Genomic DNA, 20,788 nt, shown 5'->3' on the forward strand with positions numbered 1-20,788 from the left:
AAGCACATGTTACAGTTATGTAAATATTCGACATGTAGGTATGTTCTTCAGTGTGTGTCGAATAAAGCAAAGTACGTCATGTCGAAATTTAGTGTCGAAGTTAGCAAATTGGTTATGTCGATTACAGCACACAATGTCGAACACTACACAAAATTAATCCGGCGCTTTATTCGTCTTAGTCGATCAACCTGTCGAAGTTCACATACTGTAGAGGTCGGAGTTAGCAAACTATGCCAAACACCACAAAACGTTGGTCTCGGAATGTCTTTGCTTTAAACCAAATTGTGACCTTTGAATTCGTCGCCAATTCGAAGCATTATGAAAGTTTATTTGACGAAGTTGCAAGAACGGGATTCAATTTTAGGTTTTAATATTTCAGTTTGGAAAGAAGACACAAGAATGTCTAAGTGATCGTAAGCTACACGCGGTACCCTGATTGACCTTGTATTGACCGGAACGGCTGAAATACATCTATACCACGTTAGAAGAGGGAAGGTTGTAACAATCTTTACCTGGTCGAACATATGTTCTGCATATTGAGCTTATATTACACCAATGCTGTTTTCTTTCTTTCTCCGTTCATAATCACGTATGTTAGTTAATAGGGGGCGCTATATAGTTCATTAGCATCATAAGGCAACGTAATCTAAGTAGCTATAAACATCACTTTAAACATAACAGCGTTCATGGATTTATCAAAACTGAACCTGCGTAAAGAAATGAAAATTTTAAATCTGTGTTTTGCTAGAAGACTAGAAAAGAAATTATATTTAAACATTTGTATATATTTCAGTTCACAATTTAGTAGTTGCGTGTACCTTTACATATGTGTTTTCTCTTAGTAGATGGCGCAGTTTCACTTTATTGTCAATACAGCTAATTTCACAAATCTACTGGGATCTAAGAATACGTTGTGGATTTCAAGGATTACACATCACGCACACACACAAATACAATTATTCAGGGAAACGATGTCGTCACAAATAAATTTTCGTTTTGGGCAAGAAGTAAATTAACTCACATTCATGAAAGTTTTGATATGTAGTCTACATTCTGCATTCAGAAACACAGAAACACTATGTTATCCTATGCTATACTATACTATACTATACTATCCTATGCTATACTGTACTGTACTGCACTGCACTGCACTGCACTGTACTATACTATACTGCATGATATGGTCGCAAAGAATGAGAATGGACACATTTAAAATCATATTAAATTTAAAGTAGTATAAATGATAAATGAACCCTAAGACTCACTTTCCTTGCCTCTGTACGTTCATGAGTCTTCACTGCTGCCGTAATCACAAAATATGTTACATCATATTCCCAGACAGGCACAATCCGTAATAGTTGAAAGATTAAAAAAAATATAGGTTCACTATATTTTATAAAGTTATTGTAGTTTAATGCCGTACGTGTCTCATTCAAAAATTGGCAGCCGCTTATGCTTTTGGATATCCCACCCCCACCATCCTATTCGAAAATTTTTAGTTTCTTATTTAGTTGATTCATTGTACTGTAACCTCCGCATATGGATAATTGCTATTATTAAAAGAATAGTCCTGGTCGAAATTTCATTTTGATATGTTACAGAGGAACATAATCTAAGCATTCTGGTGAAATTTGGCCTTCAATTCCTATTTACTGTTTTGGAGATATTGGCAGCTGAAGTTGCCACCTTTCGTACCAAAAGTGAACGTGGACAAACAGGTTTGACGTCATTGTTGCACACTATTTGGCACATTATTTGTCAGTGTTCAACTATGACATCACACCTGTCTGCTTTAAGGTCACGTTTAGTAGGATTTCAGATAACTTCAACTGTCAACATCTTAAAAGCGATATATTGGATTTGAATGCAAATTTTACTAGAGTGCTTAGATTATGTTCCTTGTAACATATCAAAAAGAAATTTCTACTTGAACTATTCTTTTAAGGTTACCAAAAAGTTCATGAAAATTTGTTTATCACAGGTTACAGTTACATGTATCCTACATGGTATACTGTTAGCGTACAAAGCGTATTCGCGTTTCTGTATCCTCATCGACTTGTGGCAGTAATATTAGCTTTTACCTCTCAGTATAATATTATGCTTTTAATGCCTAATTTCAGTTAATTATGTTCACTCAATAAACTGGTGATACTCACATGTTATCTTCATGTTACGGAGAAACAGCAAAACAACTAATATGCCAAGAAGAATAGCGATAATGACCAGAGCGGTAGTTATCCTAGTTGAGATCGTCAAGTTAATTCCTGCCAAAGAGTATTTCGATATGTATATTAGTTAACAATGAGCAGTTTTGAAAATATTTCTTAATTTCGATTTTTTTTTAAGTGGAAGCAAGTACTTTTAGAACAAAACGATAATTTTATTTGTACTTTTCGTATTGATATTGAGTGAAAGCAATGTATTTCCAGACATGCTAGCTTCAATCCTTTGAAAGAAAAACAGCAATTGCATTGTGTAAACAAAAAAGAAATAGTGTCAGCAGACGTATTGAAGCTTCGAATGCTGCTTATACTTATCTTGCACTTTATTATTTTGATCTATGAGTACAATGCTGTGGTAATGTTTGTCCCGATTTAAAAAAAAAAAAAAATCACACGAAGGTCTCAACATGTACTTTCATAGATGTGATTCATTGCGCTGTGAATGACTTTATTTTAAGCTGCTCGTATACCTGTCGGCCATTAAAATAAATCGTAAGTACATATTTTCTGTTTGACCGTCTTTATGAAGACATACCTCACACAGTTTCCAAATACTTTAATTATCAATCATTAGAAATTGTATCAGTCGAAATATCATGTTTGAAACTGTGTTTACTTGTCATTATGAGATTGCCTATATATATAGTTGCATATGCAAAATGATATTTGTGTCTAGTAATGTTGCTGACATAACTAGAAATACAAACAAAATTTAACTGTAATTTTGGAGTTGTAAGTTTCTCTACTAAGAATGATTAATTTACTGCAATGCAGACAATGTTATGTTCTACTAATTTGGGTGATGGTATATTTGTCGTTAGCACGTTTTTGCATATCTTGATTCTAAGCTTAACTAGCAAATTACAATCGATTTTGTTTTTTTAAGCACATTTATCTTTCATATACCAACGTTGTAGCGAACTCAACTAAACCTACGATGTAACCAACAGAAGTAATAAACTTACCGTGTTGATTGCTCCCAGTCAATATCGTCAAGGTAGCTGTTTGCTTGGATATATAGGGACCCTCCACAGAACAATGCAAATTGAAATTAGAGCTGGCATCTTGCACAGTATAATATGAAATGGCGGCTGTTCCATTATTAAAGGTTTCAGTGAATACCTCAGTCTTTGTTCCGTTGTTAACGTACCATGTAATTGAAATGGGTAAAACTGCGTCTAGAACTTTGCATTGAATAGTTTCATTCTTATTAGGCATTATCAGTAAAGAGTTGTCACCTGTCACGTTACCTCCATTCAATAAGACAACTGGAGTGACTGTTAAATGTAAACAGAAGAAATCATTTGTACATTAAACTGAGTTTATAAAATATTAACTTAAAACACAAAAGGCAAATTAAAAACTCTCAGGACGTGTTGAAATTAATGCATGTATTCCCCTTTAAACCATGCATGAGACAAAAGTGAGTTATTTACCTTGTAATTTCAGAAAGAACTTCGTAATTGTCAAATTCCTACTGCGACAGGAGTACACCGCTTGGTTTTCTTTACTGCAGGGCGTAGTAATCATCATGGAATGATTTAGCAAGCTACAAATATTAAGCTTGATGGTTTCTTGTGTAGAAAACACGAACGAGTCTACAGCTAATTTACTGCTGTTTCCGTCATTGTACCACCAAAGTTTTTCTACTTCTTTTGACGCTTCGCAAATTAAACAATTTGAAGAATTGCGTGAACATTTACAGTCGACAACATTACCATTTGTAGAGCTTTCCTTACTGCTACAAAGAAGGTCATCTCGCCTCTCTCCTGCAACATGAAAGATAAGAATATATAATAATTGTGTACAAGGACACACATGACTCCTATATCGGTTTTACATGAATAATTACCTTGCACAAAAAGAACAAGCAAAAGGAAAAGGAGAACTTGCACGGACGAAAACATTGTCATTTGTCGATGCGTTTGGCTCTTAACCATCAATGTTCAGTCTTACACGTTCAATATGAGGAATTAAATTATGAAAGTGAAATCAGTATCCCTCTACGGTAACATATAAGGGACTTCCAATTTGACATCACAATGCTGCGTCAAAGGAACTCAACTGATATTTCTGCATTTGTATTCTAAAATGAGTTCATGCCTGTTTTTTCGCCTTTTCTACAAGTAGTCTAGTTTTTTTTATGGAAATTGTGGCACAGACAACATGGTTATATATATTAATTGTTTAAGACTGATAGTGATATATTTTGAAAATAATGTTGATATAAGGACGTTTAAACAAGTATTATGTGTAACACCTAAGCTGTATTGTATAGCAATAACACATACATTTGGCAGATGTTTACTAATGTGATAAACCTTGGAATTATGATAGACAAGCAAATGGCGATTATAAACGTAGAATATGTGCATGGAATAGACTATATATTCAAATTAAAATAATGTATCTTTGGCAAAGGGATACCAAAACAATATATATTAAGCACGAGTACACTGATGATGTTATATTTATGTGAACTAACATGAGTTTGATCTACGACGTCTTGTAATGTCAATTATAAAGGAGATACTGAAGATATTAGAATAACTAAGGCTTTATTTTGTTCTAAACAACCACCAAATACAACTTTTAATAATTATTGCTCTTTGCTAGAAATCTCCTAGAAATCTACGGCATCGAACAACACCTTAAGCCTCATTATGTCACGTTTACAACTTATATTTCATATTTTTGTATAAACGGACCGTGGTAAAAAATAAATTGAATCGATGATGTCATTGTCACGCCTGCATTGTATTTTAGCATTCCTTGTGGGTGGAAATTTCCACAGGGTAGCCTAGGCCTTTGCAAATTGTTCATTTCTTCTTTCAAGTAATGTATGCAAATTCCAGGAGGTGAACAATGGGGAGACGGGTTCTTCTCGGGTAATGTTTGTAGATCCGAGCAAGTGCATAAATGGGAAACGGGTCCATCGGAATTCGTAGATTGTGCTTTGGCGGGTAAGGGCAGGGGTCAACTTAAGGTCGCTATATAAGGATTGGGGTGTGGTTGGATGAGGCATTCTGTGTGAGTCTCACCACCGTCCGGTCTTCGCCGTCTTATTCCTCGGCTTCTGTGTGTTAGCCGTTATCCAGGCTTCTTTGTATGAGCCTAGGCTTCTTTGTATGAGCCTAAAGACTGGGAACGTTGATATTTTGTGGCGTTGCGTTTTAGCCTAAGCCATATCAGCGTATCCTGAGGATTACTGTGTGTATCCGTTCTTGTCTTATTCGACGAAATCATTTTGGACACATTTCTGTGTATATGTACACCGCAAAGGGCCGTTTTACTGTGTGTTACGTCCCTGGCCGTTTGACCAAGTTAATCCGGGATTTACTAATAGGACGATCCCGTAAGTTGATTTTTTGTCCGTATTACGCATTTAAGCGGTATCTGTATTTTTGATCGCACAGTAGGGTTTGTGGAGAAATTAATGTATTGTATTTGAAGGAGTCCTCGATCTATGGCTCGCAATTCAGTCAGTTTGTTAAAATGTTTATCCATGCTTAGGCATACGAATTTGTAATTGTTTAGGGTCAAATGCGTTTAAAGCATTTAAGGTATTTTTAGGTCGTATAAGTGTGTGCGAATTATAAGTTCGCCTTAGTGCCTTTGGTTGGGTTGATTGATTGTGGAAATTATCATATGTAGTGGAACGGGTAGTTATCGCCAATTTGAGGGCGTTCTAACCATGCTCTGTTTCCAAACATCGGGCTGCCGCCATTTTGTTATTGTGATATCTAGTATCGAGTAGCTATTATGTGTTTCATGGTAAGGGTTGACCTGGAGGTTCTTGGTATTATTTGGTAATTAGTGACACCATATTGGTTGTGTGTTGCTTGCTGACTTTACGTCAGATAGGGGCTTTTGACGTCATAGTTTGACAATATTCGTTGGTATAGATATAAGTATAGCCATGTGTTTGCCATTTGGCGCATGCCTGAGAGTAGTTTTGTTGTGTTTTTGTCAAATAGGGTTGCAGTGTTGGGGCCCGATGGCTACGCTGGTGTGAGGGGCTCGCCATACCGTCTGGAGCTTCCTGCAGGGTACCAGCCGGAAGAAATCTAAGCGATAGAGAAGAAATCTAAGCGATAGGGAAAAATTAAGCGATAGGGCAAATCCTTAGTAGAGCTGTTTGGAAGGGTTGGTCGGGTTAGCGAATGCTAACCGACGTGTGTATTTTTGTGTTGGGTATTTATATGTTTCTTTTGTCGAGACCAAAAAGTCATTGGTCGTGTTGTAAATAAATTATATGTATCATTTCGCAAAATTCTTGGTGGTCTGTCATTTATTTATGTCATTCGTCTCGGGTGTCGAACGCTAAGCAGATTGAGACGTGTCCAGGTGGGGGATTACTCCTTTACTTGTGACACTTTTTGGTGGAAGTGCAGGGCAAAATCAATCTCTAGCTGCTCGACTTTCTGCATCCGATTGCTGTTGACATGTGTAAATGATTTGACTTCTTTGACTGTTTGCAAATGTATTTAATTGCATCATATTTCTCATGAAATGATATGTATTACAGCACATGCTATATTGGTTCTCTTGACGTTAGGTCAAGGGAGTTGGGGGTGCCGAGGTTTATGTGATTTCAGTAGTGAATATTTTTCGTAGCATTTCTGTAGCCATGAGTTTTCAGGAATTCGTAGAGTTAGGAAAGACACTGGGCTTCGAAGGAAAAGACCTTAATGAATTTGCTGAAACAAAGTCAAATGGGGCAAGGGAAGAAAGAGTACTTGAGAGAGAGCATGCTAGGGAATTAAAAGAATTAGAGCTGAGAATTGCTGAAGAAAATGCTACGCAACATTCTGTCAGTTCAAGTTCTGTTCAGGAATTCTATCGCAAACGACCGGATTTGCCGGCGTTTGATGAAAAGTGTGACGACATAGACTCGTATCTAAAACGATTCGAGAGATTTATGACATCTCTCGAAATTCCTAAAACGCAATGGGCAGTTTTGCTTAGCTCTGTCCTCACAGGGAAAGCGTTGTCAGTATATTCTCGCTTACCAGACGAGCATGTTAAGGATTACGACAGATTAAAGTCATCATTGCTCAGAAAGTATGATTTGAACGGAGAGGGTTTTCGTAGGAAATTCAGGTATTCTAGACCGGAAGGTGGTGAGACCTACCTTCAGTTTGTGGAGAGAATGAAAGCCTAGGGTTTTTGACTAGGTGGGTGGAGTTAACTAATACCACTAAGTCTTACGAAGGGTTGTGTGGCTTGATGCTAAAGGAACAGCTTTTCAATGGGTTCAATAGAGATCTAGGTGTGTTTGTAAAAGAGAGACAGCCAAAAAGCCTAGAGGACGTAGCAAAATTGGCCGATCAGTACATTGAAGCTCATGGGAAGAATTGGGGTAAAAAGGTTGACAAAAGGCCTGCCGCGGTAAATGCGAAGAGTTCGCAAGCCGAACAAAATGATCAGTCTAAAGATTGGGCTAAGAGTAAATGGTGTTATACTTGTAATGAATACGGTCACGTGTCCCGCGACTGTAGAGCGCAAAGGAATAATCCGCCAAGGGGTCGTGGTAATTTTGAGAGGGCGGCCGGTTGCGAAAATCCTAATGCGCAGGACAAGAAAAACTCTAAGAAGCGCGATGAAAGCGCGGGCGCATGCCAAGCTCATAGAGGTCATGAACCAATGGGGGCACAAAATTTGCCAGTTATAAGCGCGGTTTGTGTAAATGAAAATATGCCAGTAATGGAGGGGTTATTGGAAGGTCATAGGACGATGGTGCTCAGGGACACCGGCTGTAGCACGGTGGTCGTTAGAAGAAAGTTTGTGGATGAAAGTAAATTTACGGGCGAAAATAGGCGTTGTGTATTGCTCGATGGTACGATTCGCGATGTGCCAGTCGCTAGAGTGTTGTTGGACTCTCCTTTTTATGTTGGGGAGGCGGAGGCTCTTGTCATGAACAGCCCAATTTACGATGTAATCTTAGGTAATATAGAGGGCGTAAGAGGGTCCATTGACCCCAACCCAAAATGGCAGCCTTCTTCGAGGCTACAAACTGAAGAGTCGCTGTCAGAATCCATTAGTGGTGCAGTTCAAACTAGAGGTCAAAAGGCAAAAGGGGAAAGACCTTTATCGCCACTTAAGACTTCGGGGAAGTTTTTTGAAAATGGTTTGACAAGGGAGGATCTTTCAAAAGAACAACGGGAAGAGGCGGAATTTCTCAAATTTTTCAGTGATGCTAAAGAGGCCAAAGTCAGATTAACAAGAGGTGGTAATGAAACTTCTTTCGAAGTGAAAAATGCTGTCCTGTTTCGTAGATTTACCTCACCACGAGTTGAGAATGGAAAATTGTTCAAACAAATTGTAGTTCCAAAACGGTATCGACAGAATGTACTTAGTATTGCACATGATTCGCCGCTTTCAGGGCACTTGGGTGCAAAGAAAACTCAAGATCGTGTTGCAAGCAATTTTTACTGGCCTGGTATTCAAGGCGACGTCAAACGCTTTTGCGCGTCTTGTGACATTTGTCAGAAAACCGTATCAAAGGGGCGTGTAGGTAAAGCTCCATTAGGGAGAATGCCGTTAATTGACACACCATTTCAACAAGTAGCAATAGATTTAGTGGGGCCAATCGCTCCAATTACCGACAGAGGTAACCGCTATATCCTAACTTTGGTAGATTATGCTATTAGGTTTCCAGAGGCAATAGCCTTATCAGGGATATCTACAGAATGTGTTGCCGAGGCCTTGTTAGAGATATTCTCTAGGATTGGAATTCCCGCAGAAATACTCACGGATATGGGAACGCAATTCACTAGTGAATTAATGAAAGAGATAAGTCGCCTTCTTCAGATCAAACAGTTAACCACAACACCGTATCACCCCATGTGTAACGGGTTAGTGGAGCGCTTCAATGGGACTCTGAAAAGAATGCTGAAAAGAATGTGTGCTGAACGTCCCAAGGATTGGGATCGGTTTTTGCCAGCGTTACTCTTTGCTTACAGGGAGGTCCCACAGGAGTCGCTAGCCTTTTCTCCCTTTGAATTACTCTATGGTAGGACCGTGAGAGGTCCCATGACCATTTTAAGGGAATTGTGGTCGGGCGAGGTGGATGAAGAGGAAGTAAAGACTACTTATCAGTATATCCTAGACCTTAGGGAGAGGTTAGATGAAACGTGCAAATTAGCAAGGGATGAATTAGCAAAATCGTCCGCTAGATACAAGAAGTATTACGACTCGAAAACTAAAGATAGGAGATTTAAGGCTGGGGACAAGGTTTTGATTCTGCTCCCCACGGATTCAAACAAGTTGACCATGCAGTGGCGTGGTCCATACAGTGTATTGGCTAAGATATGCGTGAATGATTATAGAATTGACGTACAGGGTAAGGTCAAGACCTTTCATGCTAATCTTTTGAAAAAGTATGTTTCAAGAGACACAGTAGGTTTGAGTGTCGTAGCTGAGGAGGAAAAGGAGTTGCAAATATTAGGAATTGATAATCCTCCGCTCGAGTCGACCGAGGGTTGTACTGATGCAAACATATGTGATCGTTTAGATAAGGGTGAGCAAAAACAGCTCAAAACAGTGTTGTCTAATTTTGAAGATGTACTTATTGGTTTGCCTGGTAGCACTAATCTAATCGAGCATACCATACCAGTCACAACGGATGATCCGATTAGAAGTAAGCCATATCCGTTAGCTCATAGTATGCGTAAAGTTGTAACTGAAGAGGTTCAGACTATGCTGAAAATGGGTATTGTGGAGCGGTCAAGCTCGCCTTACGCTTCTCCCATAGTTTTGGTTAGAAAGAGGGACGGGACGAACAGGTTTTGTGTAGACTTTCGTAAATTAAATAAAGTCACCATGTATGATCCAGAACCAATTCCCAAGCAGGAGGAACTAATGGTCAAAATAAGCAAAGGGAGGTTCTTTTCTAAGCTAGATTTGACAAAGGGATACTGGCAAATCCCAGTGGCTAAAACCGACAGACCTAAAACGGCGTTTGTTACCCATGACGGCCTCTATCAATTTAAGGTGATGCCATTCGGCATCATCAACGCTTCTGCGGTGTTTACACGCATGATGCGCAGGTTGCTTGAGGGGATACCCAACGTAGTCAATTACATTGACGACGTTCTGATCTATACAGAAAATTGGGGAGATCACCTAAGTGCAGTTGAAGGGGTGCTTGATCGTATCAGACGAGCAGGGCTGACGGTGCGTCCCACGAAATGTTTCTTTGGGTATGCTTCGTTGGATTTTTTGGGTCATTTGGTTGGAGAGGGAGTTCTCAAACCCCAACCGGATAAAGTTGAAAAGGTCATGAATACGTCCACCCCGCGAACAAAGAAAGATGTTCGTTCTTTCATGGGACTGGTCGGATATTACCGTCGTTTTATTTCAAATTTTGCTGCCATTTCTGCCCCTCTCACAGATTTAACTAAGGGGTCTAAGTCAAATAAGGTAGAGTGGGGTGAAGCGCAAGAAATCGCCTTCAAAACTTTGAAAAGCAGGTTAGCATCTGCCCCTATTCTCAAGTTACCAGACTTAAGTAAGTGTTTCATTTTGTGCACAGATGCATCAGATATAGGCATAGGTGCTATTTTAATGCAAGAAGAAAGTGGGGAAAGATTTCCTATTTGTTATGCTAGTAGAAAGTTACAGCCAAGGGAAGTAAAGTATTCTACAATTGAAAAAGAGTGTTTGGCTCTTGTGTGGGCCGTGGAAAAGTTTCACGTGTATTTGTATGGGGTAGAGTTTTTGTTGGAAACTGATCACCAGCCTCTTACGTACATGACGTGTACTAAGATTAAGAACAACAGAGTCCTACGATGGGCTTTGTCTTTGCAGCCCTACAGCTTTGTGATCAAGGCTGTCAAAGGCTCGGAAAATCATGGTGCTGATTTTCTAAGTCGATGTCCAGAATAGTATTCTTAAAAGTTAGTACATGATAGTAAACTATCATGTTTTAGGAGGGGGTGGTGTCACGCCTGCATTGTATTTTAGCATTCCTTGTGGGTGGAAATTTCCACAGGGTAGCCTAGGCCTTTGCAAATGTTCATTTCTTCTTTCAAGTAATGTATGCAAATTCCAGGAGGTGAACAATGGGGAGACGGGTTCTTCTCGGGTAATGTTTGTAGATCCGAGCAAGTGCATAAATGGGAAACGGGTCCATCGGAATTCGTAGATTGTGCTTTGGCGGGTAAGGGCAGGGGTCAACTTAAGGTCGCTATATAAGGATTGGGGTGTGGTTGGATGAGGCATTCTGTGTGAGTCTCACCACCGTCCGGTCTTCGCCGTCTTATTCCTCGGCTTCTGTGTGTTAGCCGTTATCCAGGCTTCTTTGTATGAGCCTAGGCTTCTTTGTATGAGCCTAAAGACTGGGAACGTTGATATTTTGTGGCGTTGCGTTTTAGCCTAAGCCATATCAGCGTATCCTGAGGATTACTGTGTGTATCCGTTCTTGTCTTATTCGACGAAATCATTTTGGACACATTTCTGTGTATATGTACACCGCAAAGGGCCGTTTTACTGTGTGTTACGTCCCTGGCCGTTTGACCAAGTTAATCCGGGATTTACTAATAGGACGATCCCGTAAGTTGATTTTTTGTCCGTATTACGCATTTAAGCGGTATCTGTATTTTTGATCGCACAGTAGGGTTTGTGGAGAAATTAATGTATTGTATTTGAAGGAGTCCTCGATCTATGGCTCGCAATTCAGTCAGTTTGTTAAAATATTTATCCATGCTTAGGCATACGAATTTGTAATTGTTTAGGGTCAAATGCGTTTAAAGCATTTAAGGTATTTTTAGGTCGTATAAGTGTGTGCGAATTATAAGTTCGCCTTAGTGCCTTTGGTTGGGTTGATTGATTGTGGAAATTATCATATGTAGTGGAACGGGTAGTTATCGCCAATTTGAGGGCGTTCTAACCATGCTCTGTTTCCAAACATCGGGCTGCCGCCATTTTGTTATTGTGATATCTAGTATCGAGTAGCTATTATGTGTTTCATGGTAAGGGTTGACCTGGAGGTTCTTGGTATTATTTGGTAATTAGTGACACCATATTGGTTGTGTGTTGCTTGCTGACTTTACGTCAGATAGGGGCTTTTGACGTCATAGTTTGACAATATTCGTTGGTATAGATATAAGTATAGCCATGTGTTTGCCATTTGGCGCATGCCTGAGAGTAGTTTTGTTGTGTTTTTGTCAAATAGGGTTGCAGTGTTGGGGCCCGATGGCTACGCTGGTGTGAGGGGCTCGCCATACCGTCTGGAGCTTCCTGCAGGGTACCAGCCGGAAGAAATCTAAGCGATAGAGAAGAAATCTAAGCGATAGGGAAAAATTAAGCGATAGGGCAAATCCTTAGTAGAGCTGTTTGGAAGGGTTGGTCGGGTTAGCGAATGCTAACCGACGTGTGTATTTTTGTGTTGGGTATTTATATGTTTCTTTTGTCGAGACCAAAAAGTCATTGGTCGTGTTGTAAATAAATTATATGTATCATTTCGCAAAATTCTTGGTGGTCTGTCATTTATTTATGTCATTCGTCTCGGGTGTCGAACGCTAAGCAGATTGAGACGTGTCCAGGTGGGGGATTACTCCTTTACTTGTGACAGTCATATTTGTACTTCATTTGCATCACGTCTTCAGCCTTGTGCGCAAAGAAAGTACTCTTTTTGTATTGACCAGTGATGAAGTTGAACATCACAACAATTTATATTATATAAACCAGTTAATGGTTGGGATTGCGCTTTGAATATACGACCTTCTTATTTATAAAAAAAATATCACTCATTCATCATGCATTGACAAAATACGATTTTGAGACCTCCGATGAGCACGTCATGTCTTTGACTACTAGTCAGATCGCTCCTATTCTCATTTTCTATTGACTTGAGCTGAATCGAGTCGAAAATTACATAATTATTAGACTCGAGTCGCAAACTAAAGTAGACTGGAGTCTCCATTTAAAAGTAGTAAGATCTTCTAATCAATCTTACTCAACTTCAAGTGACATTAGGGGGTGAAGGCAGCAGTATTACGCATTTACTAATAAAACGTACGTCAACCATTGTGACTATGAACATGAAGATATCATAGGTACCTTTGTTGCTCATTTGTGTGAGCGCTAACATATTTTATCTTGAAAAGAAGTTCTTTTGATTTAAAGTCAGTTTGTATTATTGTTTCTAATACTGTATAAACTGCAAATGGAAGATAGTGTACTGCAGGCTATAGACAAGATATTTATTTACCACTAAGAAGTGATTGATTGCAATTTATCTTCTGTACGCGAATTATCCAGTTACAGTAATAGCTTGGACAGAATTTTCGTTTATGTGAACTGGCAAATACTTGACATTTGAGCTGACCAAAGTTGAGTTTCTTTAAGACTCCAATGCTTCAATGATCCAAATACTGCAAATATGCCGCAATATAAACTGGTGCGATTACAATTTTATTTTTATTATTTTAAACACCAATTGTCTATTTTTTGGTCTACCATAGAGATATAAAAATGGAGAGTCTGAATGCAACCTACAGAACGTGGTTCCTCCTGCTCATTGTATTTCATACTTTCATAGGTAATTATAACTTCCGATGTACTCGATGATATCAAGGATGGCGTTTGTAAATAATTCACTGACAGGGAAAAGGAAGCTAAAGTAAGTCAGTGCCATGAATACATCAATTATTGTTGTTCATATGATGCAGAGGTGTTCTGATAAACATTAACAATCTGAAAATTTGGCATTAGCTGAAATTAAATTTCGAAATAATTGCTCATCGTCTTTATATGTGGAATGATATGTTGCTCCTTCACAATGGTAAGCAGAGTGATATAAGTAGCTTTGCCACTTGGTGTTCATCCGAGCAAACACAAAAAGTTATCCTAACATTTTTAAAAAAGCCTCTAAAATATGTTTGTATAACGTTAAATGTGGTGTTATAAACACGTCGGCATAACGTTTTTATGAGATATTAATGTTATATTAATGTTTTAACGAAAACATGTTTTGAAATAATAGCCTGAAAACGTTTTCGTGACATATTTATTATACCACAAATAACGTTATCAAAACAAAGGACGAAACGTTTTAGTAACGTTTTAAAAACGTTTTTAAAACGTGCTGGGATACCAATGCAACCCGACAGTACCAATGCATAAAATATTACGCTATTTAAAATGCTTTTTCTGATGAAAAAAAAACGTTAGAATGTTCCCATTCTAGTTTTAAGACTTGGCAATGTTTTCATCAAATAACCTTAATTTGTTGTACGTAGAAATTGAATGCATTTAAGCGATTATATAACGTTTGTCCACAGGTGTGAAAATGACTTTTCAATCAACTTACCAAATCGAGAAGGGCCAGAATGAAACGATTGGGTGCAGTTCAACTGAAGTGCCAACAAAGGTGTATTGGTATAACGAATCTCCATCCAGTTCAAAACCGATCCTTGTTTTAGCTGATGACCAAAAATCGGGCACAATGTATGACGACATTCGATTTGATATCAATTTAGATGGCGAAATGTTTATTTCGAACGCGCAATTTGAAGATGAAGGAAAATACACCGTTGTTACTTATTTTTCGCCAGAAAATTTTCACGAAGAACAAATCACCAGACAAATAACAGGTAACTGTACTGTCGCAGTATAAATGGAGTTTTTAATTCTTGACAACATATGTATTATAACTCTTAAAGTCCGTTAGTCTTTTAAAGCATCCGGTAATCATTACTAGTATTAGTCAATAAAGTTATAGCTATTGGTTTATCGTAGCATTATATGGAATATAAATTTTAATGAAACTGGTTTATTGAATAATAGAAAGACTTCTTCCCTTCTCCCTTCTCTTTAAACATTATTTCATTCAGATTTCAAACTGATACACATCTCATTTGTTTCCATTTCCTTCATTGTGGGCTGATGAATAGCTATGGATAATCGCAACATTCCAGTTCATCTATCATGACTGTTGCGTCATAATGTACTATATACAATTGAAAAAAAAATGATGTATTTACTGCAAGCCAGACTTTATGTTTATGTTAACCTCCTGTTACATATTTTAATCAAATGGATACTTATTACGAATATATTGAATATTTGATTACATTTTTCAGTTCATCCGCAGCAGGAATGCCCAAAGATCAGTGGTTGTAGCTCATGTTCAACTTGCGGCCTACGAGTAAACCAAACTGGTGAGCTAATATGTAAAGTTAACGGATCCCGTCCTCAAATATCTCTACAATGGGAGATAAGTAATATTTACAGTCTCCAATTCACAACAAAAGAACCCATTTCACAGGATATTAGTGGTACATGGGACACATACATATCTGCCGAATACACAGTGTCGGCGTGTGGTGGGTTTGCAGAGATCAGATGCCTGTCCCAAGGAGATGTAAATCTTATGCAGCGTTCTGATAGTAATATTGAGATAAAAGCTGGTGAGTTTGTCTTGATCATCAATTGACTGTTAAAATGGTTTTAAATAATCTTGAATACATAAGGCATTCTTAGTGTGTCGTTAACCAAGTAGTGGTGTAAAATGTTAAGCTAAAAAACAGAAAATTTGCTTTATACTTAACATTTTGTGAATTAGATTTAATAGATGAATATGAAACTTCCGTAGTCGAAATAGTAAAATGAGACATCTTGAAAGTTAAGTTTGGTTTAAAGGTTTTTTTTTAATTATATACCATTCATAAAATTTAGTTAAATACAAATACCCAAAAGAAACTACTCTGCACGCTGTTGAATACGGCTCCCCTTTGGTTTGCTGTAATTCGTTTCGCTGCTATGATCATTCACAACGTGTACAAACAGCTATTGATACACGAACATTTCAAGCCAATGTATACTCTTTAAATCCATGTCCTTCGGATAACGTTGTTGCTGATTACTCTTCAACCGTACTTCCATCGGCTTCGGTAACATCTCGTCCCTTTCCAATCCTTCCGTTATCTACGCTGGTCATAATCGTTGGCATTATCGTAATCGTCATCGTTTCTATGATGCTAGTGTGTTTTTGTTTATGGAAGAGACATCACAGAGAGAAATATAGTAAGATTTTCGATTTTTTTTATTCAATCAATTTATTAATATTAAATATCAATGTCTTCAGCCTTAATATTCCCGTGGATGGGATAAATTGTGTACCAAATTTCAGAAGTGTGTATCATACATATATTGATACACATAGACCTTTGTATTTTATTTATGGTAACAAGAAAATATTTACTATTTTTGATGTTAATTTGAAACCTCAGTTGAGCTTCCTAATAAAAAATACCGCGGTATGAATGAGAACAGAATCAAAAAATGTATTGCTCATGTGTTTTTCAGTATAGATTGGATGTGTGGTGTAAAATAAGAACAAATTTACTATTTTTGTAACTATATAATGATAACCCGACATTACACAGTTAGATTAAATGCATCCATTAGTTAACTTTTTTCTCTAATTTGATTTTATCTCTGATTAAATCGTCAGTTGTTAATTCATTGAAGTCACACTATCAGACTTACGTGTTAACTTTAATGAAAAACTGTTTCAAGAGGCACTCCCTCTCTGGGACAAGTGTCTCTACTTCCCTGAATTCTGAGATCCAAGCAAAATACACATTTAAGAAATACTATAAAATAGCAAAATAATTAACTGAACGAGTTTTTAATGGCCAGTTTTCTGCAAAGATCTATATGGAAACTATTAGGTGTCATAGAAAAGTAAATATATTCGATTTAATCTATAATTTCTTTCATATTTTTTTATGAAAACTTGTGAGACTAACAGAAGAAATGTCTATAGCTCATGAAGTATTTAAAACTAAAAGTCAATCATTACTTAACTGTAAAACTTTACAAATGTTTTTGATGATGCAAAAGAATATAGCTTGATTATCCAGAAATGCTGTGGTGGCAGTAAGATCATCTTGCCTCACAAAACTTGTTCATTTGTGTATTTCTGGTTCTTCCTCTAAGTGTATCCCACCCTCTAGCCTACAGATATGAAGGGGTCAATATCTTTCTACACAGTGGCTCTCAATTTTGTTTTCTTATTGAGTGACTAAATGAAATGTAACTTTGGTTTATTTGTGGAGTATTAACTATTTTGTTCAAAACTATGTTCCCTGCCAAACTATGTTTAGCATAACTGCTCTTGTAGAGGAAAATGATAATGAGAGGGTGGGGGGGGGGGGGAGTACATAGGCATTAACCCTCAAAACTGCATGAGTTATCTGTATAATGTATGAGTTTCCTGTTAAATATCAATTCTTTCAACTTTTTAATATCCTTGCATTTTCTCATCCAGGGATGGGCTGATCTATCTTAAATTACCTTATTCAGAACTCTTATACTTAACTAATTCTCAACCAGTGATTTCTCCTTTTAAGTTTTGAGTAGTTAACAGGACATATCTTGTATTGTTTCTTTATATAATTCATACTGTACATTAGATAGCCAATTTAAGTTACATTCAAGGTCTGAAAATTATGCCAAAGCATCTACTGGATGTCTTTTAGTAGCAACCAAAGTAAACAATTGGCTTCATTCAGAAAATGCTGTAAATAACGGAACATTTTAGTGTAGTTGGATCTAAAGTTGTAAGATTGCCTTCATTCCTTTAACGAGTGTTCATCCTGATACTCAGAGAGTGACACCCGAAATGCAAATCCAAGTCCAAACAATGGATTCGAGTACGACAGCCCTGTATTCCTATAGTAAAATGACTTCACTTCAATAATTAACTCAGTAATAAATGTAGTGATATTTTGCGCGTGCAGCAATAGAAATATATGATTATTCGTGCCATTTTTGATACTACTAATTGTGATTGATTAATATTCAAGCGGCTGCTAACCCAATAACGCTTTTAACAAAAGGACCATGTATACGTCCACGTTACTGACACTGATTCTTTTTCTTGCTACAACGCTGCTGCATAAACATTCTTCTGGTCGATAGATGCATACAAGGTAAACATGCGAATAAAACTAGTCAGACTTTTCTTGAAAATTAATTATTCTATTCAGGAGACGTCAAACGATGGAGAGTTTGAAAAGAATTATCCGGCGACGACATTTAAAGTAAGTATCACTAACTATCGACAGTATATGATCAGTTGCATTTGATCATATCATAAACTATTAGTGAAGCGTGTTCTATAGCAGTAATATATTTCCATTAGATAAAGCATTGCTTTAAGCTAGAGTTAAAATTTTCATATTTTTTTCGTGCAGAAAAAGATAAAAAGCTAGGGAGTCTCGTATCTCTACTCTGTGAGAGCTACAAACACCGCCTGCTCTTGAAACCTTCCCCGGAACAAGTATATCTCTCAAAATTGATACCTTGTATGTGGATAGACAATGTTCCGTTCAATGGATGGATTACAAAAATCCACAAAAGACAACTACCGGTAAATTGATTATGAATGAAAACCTTCTCAAGAACAAGTTTGTGATATTGAAAGCAGATCTTGGATTTGGGAAAACAGCATGTTTTCTACAGATGTTAAATCAATGGATTCAGAAAAAAAGAGAAAACGTTGGTTCTAATTTATGTACATCTGAATTACCAAACAATCAGAAGGCTCTCACTGAATTAATAATGGACGATTTAGCCACAAATTGCAATTTAAATACCAAAGATGTCTATACTATTTTGTTGAATGAGCCTGTCATTGTTCTGATAGATGGCTTTAGCGAACTGTATGTAGGCGACCTTTGTGGTAATGTGTCAGCATATGTTCGCGAATTTCTAAATAGAACATTACCTTACCAAACAGAGATTTCTGAGAACAAAGTTAATGATAAGAATACCATTCGAAAGGGCCGTAACGAAATGCAACAACTTGATGGAGATGGAAGCGAGATTTGTGAAGCCATAACAATAGCTAATAAACAAATGAGAGTTGGGTTACACTGCGCCAGACTGATGGCATATATGTTCAAACTGCTGCAAGTCTACGACAATTGAGCTTAGCGAATTTAAAAAGGAAGAAATTACAGAATTATCAAAAAGAATTTACAACTATCATCGTTGCTGTAGAGATACCGATCGTGAAAAGGGTGACTCTTGGGTGACAGAACGCAGAACATACCTTTGAAGGTGACATGTTTAAAAAGAGTAATTTCATTAAGACTTGGGGTTTTGTTGAAAGTGTTCCCAATGCACCTTTATTCTTATCGACAATGTTATCTGGACGTTGACAAAAGCACAAAAGGTGTGCGTCTCGCTGGCCATTGGCGTTTGTCAAATATTGTTGATTCTACCATGTACTCTATGGAAGGTCATTACATTTCATAGCTAAATGTAGAGGAAGTCAGGTGAGAAAGCAAATAGGGAAGACTATGCTTAGTGTATTAAATAAGAAAGCTCCACATTCTGTCAACGAATGGAAAAAGTTATGGAAAGTGATCTCAAAGGAGTTTTTTAACAGGTCTGCTGCACACAAACGAGTATTCATCGAAGTGTGCTTCCAGCTCAAAGAACTCTTGTGTTAGTCTTCGTTATCCAGTTCTGAGAGAATATTTTTTAGGACATCGTTTTCTACATGCAGTCAAAGACAAGAAATTTAACAAACATTATATCAAAAAGAATCTTCAAAATAAAGACTTTAAAGATTCATAAGTGTACATTTGCGGCATTAATAGTGAAGTAGACAAAACACATTTCAAAATGAAAGTCTTTTGACACTAAAGAAGAAGGATATGTGGGATGATTATATAAATTGCTTTTATGAAGTACAAGACCCAGAAGTTAAAAAACAATAGTTAACTCTATGGACAAAAACGAGGAGATCACGGTTAAACAGGTAGACTGCAAGTATCATAAACACAATGTGACGTTCTTCTCTACCTTCTGTAAGTATGTTGTTATGTTACCAACCTATTCCTCTGCCCTATTACGTAACATATGCATTCATTTCTCCGAGTCTTCCAATTGTTATACGATCCCAGATGCGCTCACACGTTCTACATAACTGGAACTCGCCAACAAATTGTTTCTGCAGACTTCGTGAGTATTCATAGCCTACTAGAACATTCCTTTACACTTGGTATAAAAGCCGCAGACTCCCCATTGAGCGCCCTCTCCATTTTCTCCGTTCGTTCCGTTAAGAGGTTGCATACAATGCTCCACATCTCTAATGGTTCCGTGGTTTTAATTACTGTGCCCGTATTAAACGCAGTATATATTTAACTCCATACTTCTCCATTGTCGGAACTCCAACATACTACCTTCTCTAGTGGATTCTCGTCGCTCTACCTGAACTGTCTCTACATCCAGCCGAACTACTTCAACCCTTCTATAGCAAACCTGGAAACTGTCCGACTAGCCGCACTAATGTAACTTCAATCCGGCGAAAGTCCCTCGGCTCTCCTAGGTCCAGAAAGACGTTAAATGAATTACGAAACTGTAGTTATTTATTATGTTCATATTTATTCTTTGTTCTGCCATGTAAATAGCTTATTAAATGCTCTAAACTTACTTTCATCCTTATGTTCTCCTTTTTATGTCACGAAATCTGTTCTCCACGTTAAGTATGAGAACGGCCACGTAACAATGTGAAGAGATCAAGTTGATCAGATCTGTTATGC

General features: G+C 37.5%; 2 protein-coding genes and 1 long non-coding RNA gene across 5 annotated transcripts in view; 2 read left to right on the forward strand and 1 right to left on the reverse strand.

The window, feature by feature from the left end:
* The window catches only part of LOC139977520 (uncharacterized), a 54,063-nt gene extending 49,219 nt beyond the window's left edge, over positions 1-4,844 (reverse strand). Inside the window, exons 1-4 of one of the 3 annotated variants that reach the window (XM_071986873.1) lie at positions 4,075-4,840; positions 3,659-3,991; positions 3,188-3,499; positions 2,157-2,264 (exon numbers count right to left, since the gene is read on the reverse strand). In XM_071986873.1, the coding sequence (XP_071842974.1) occupies positions 2,157-2,264; positions 3,188-3,499; positions 3,659-3,991; positions 4,075-4,162 (841 nt within the window). In that variant the 5' untranslated portion in view covers positions 4,163-4,840. Of the gene's footprint in view, positions 1-2,156; positions 2,265-3,187; positions 3,500-3,658; positions 3,992-4,074 lie in introns of all 3 variants that reach the window. The other 2 variants (XM_071986872.1, XM_071986874.1) reach the window with 2 other exon arrangements.
* The window catches only part of LOC139977535 (uncharacterized), a 106,428-nt gene continuing 88,310 nt past the window's right edge, over positions 2,671-20,788 (forward strand). Inside the window, exon 1 of the long non-coding RNA XR_011796584.1 lies at positions 2,671-2,714. This is a non-coding gene — a long non-coding RNA (uncharacterized lncRNA). The remainder of the gene's footprint in view (positions 2,715-20,788) is intronic.
* LOC139977519 (uncharacterized) lies at positions 7,392-12,800 on the forward strand. Its single transcript, XM_071986871.1, has 2 exons — positions 7,392-11,777; positions 12,400-12,800. The coding sequence occupies exon 1, from the start codon at positions 7,452-7,454 to the stop codon at positions 11,109-11,111; it is 3,660 nt and encodes a 1,219-aa protein (XP_071842972.1). The 5' UTR covers positions 7,392-7,451; the 3' UTR covers positions 11,112-11,777; positions 12,400-12,800.

Source organism: Apostichopus japonicus, chromosome 12 (assembly GCF_037975245.1).
Source record: "Apostichopus japonicus isolate 1M-3 chromosome 12, ASM3797524v1, whole genome shotgun sequence".
Taxonomy (NCBI): domain Eukaryota; kingdom Metazoa; phylum Echinodermata; class Holothuroidea; order Aspidochirotida; family Stichopodidae; genus Apostichopus; species Apostichopus japonicus.

Bases quoted from the DNA above. Each gene is read 5' to 3' on its own strand.
- LOC139977519 (XM_071986871.1), top strand. From the start codon at position 7,452: ATGCTAAAGGAACAGCTTTTCAATGGGTTCAATAGAGATCTAGGTGTG.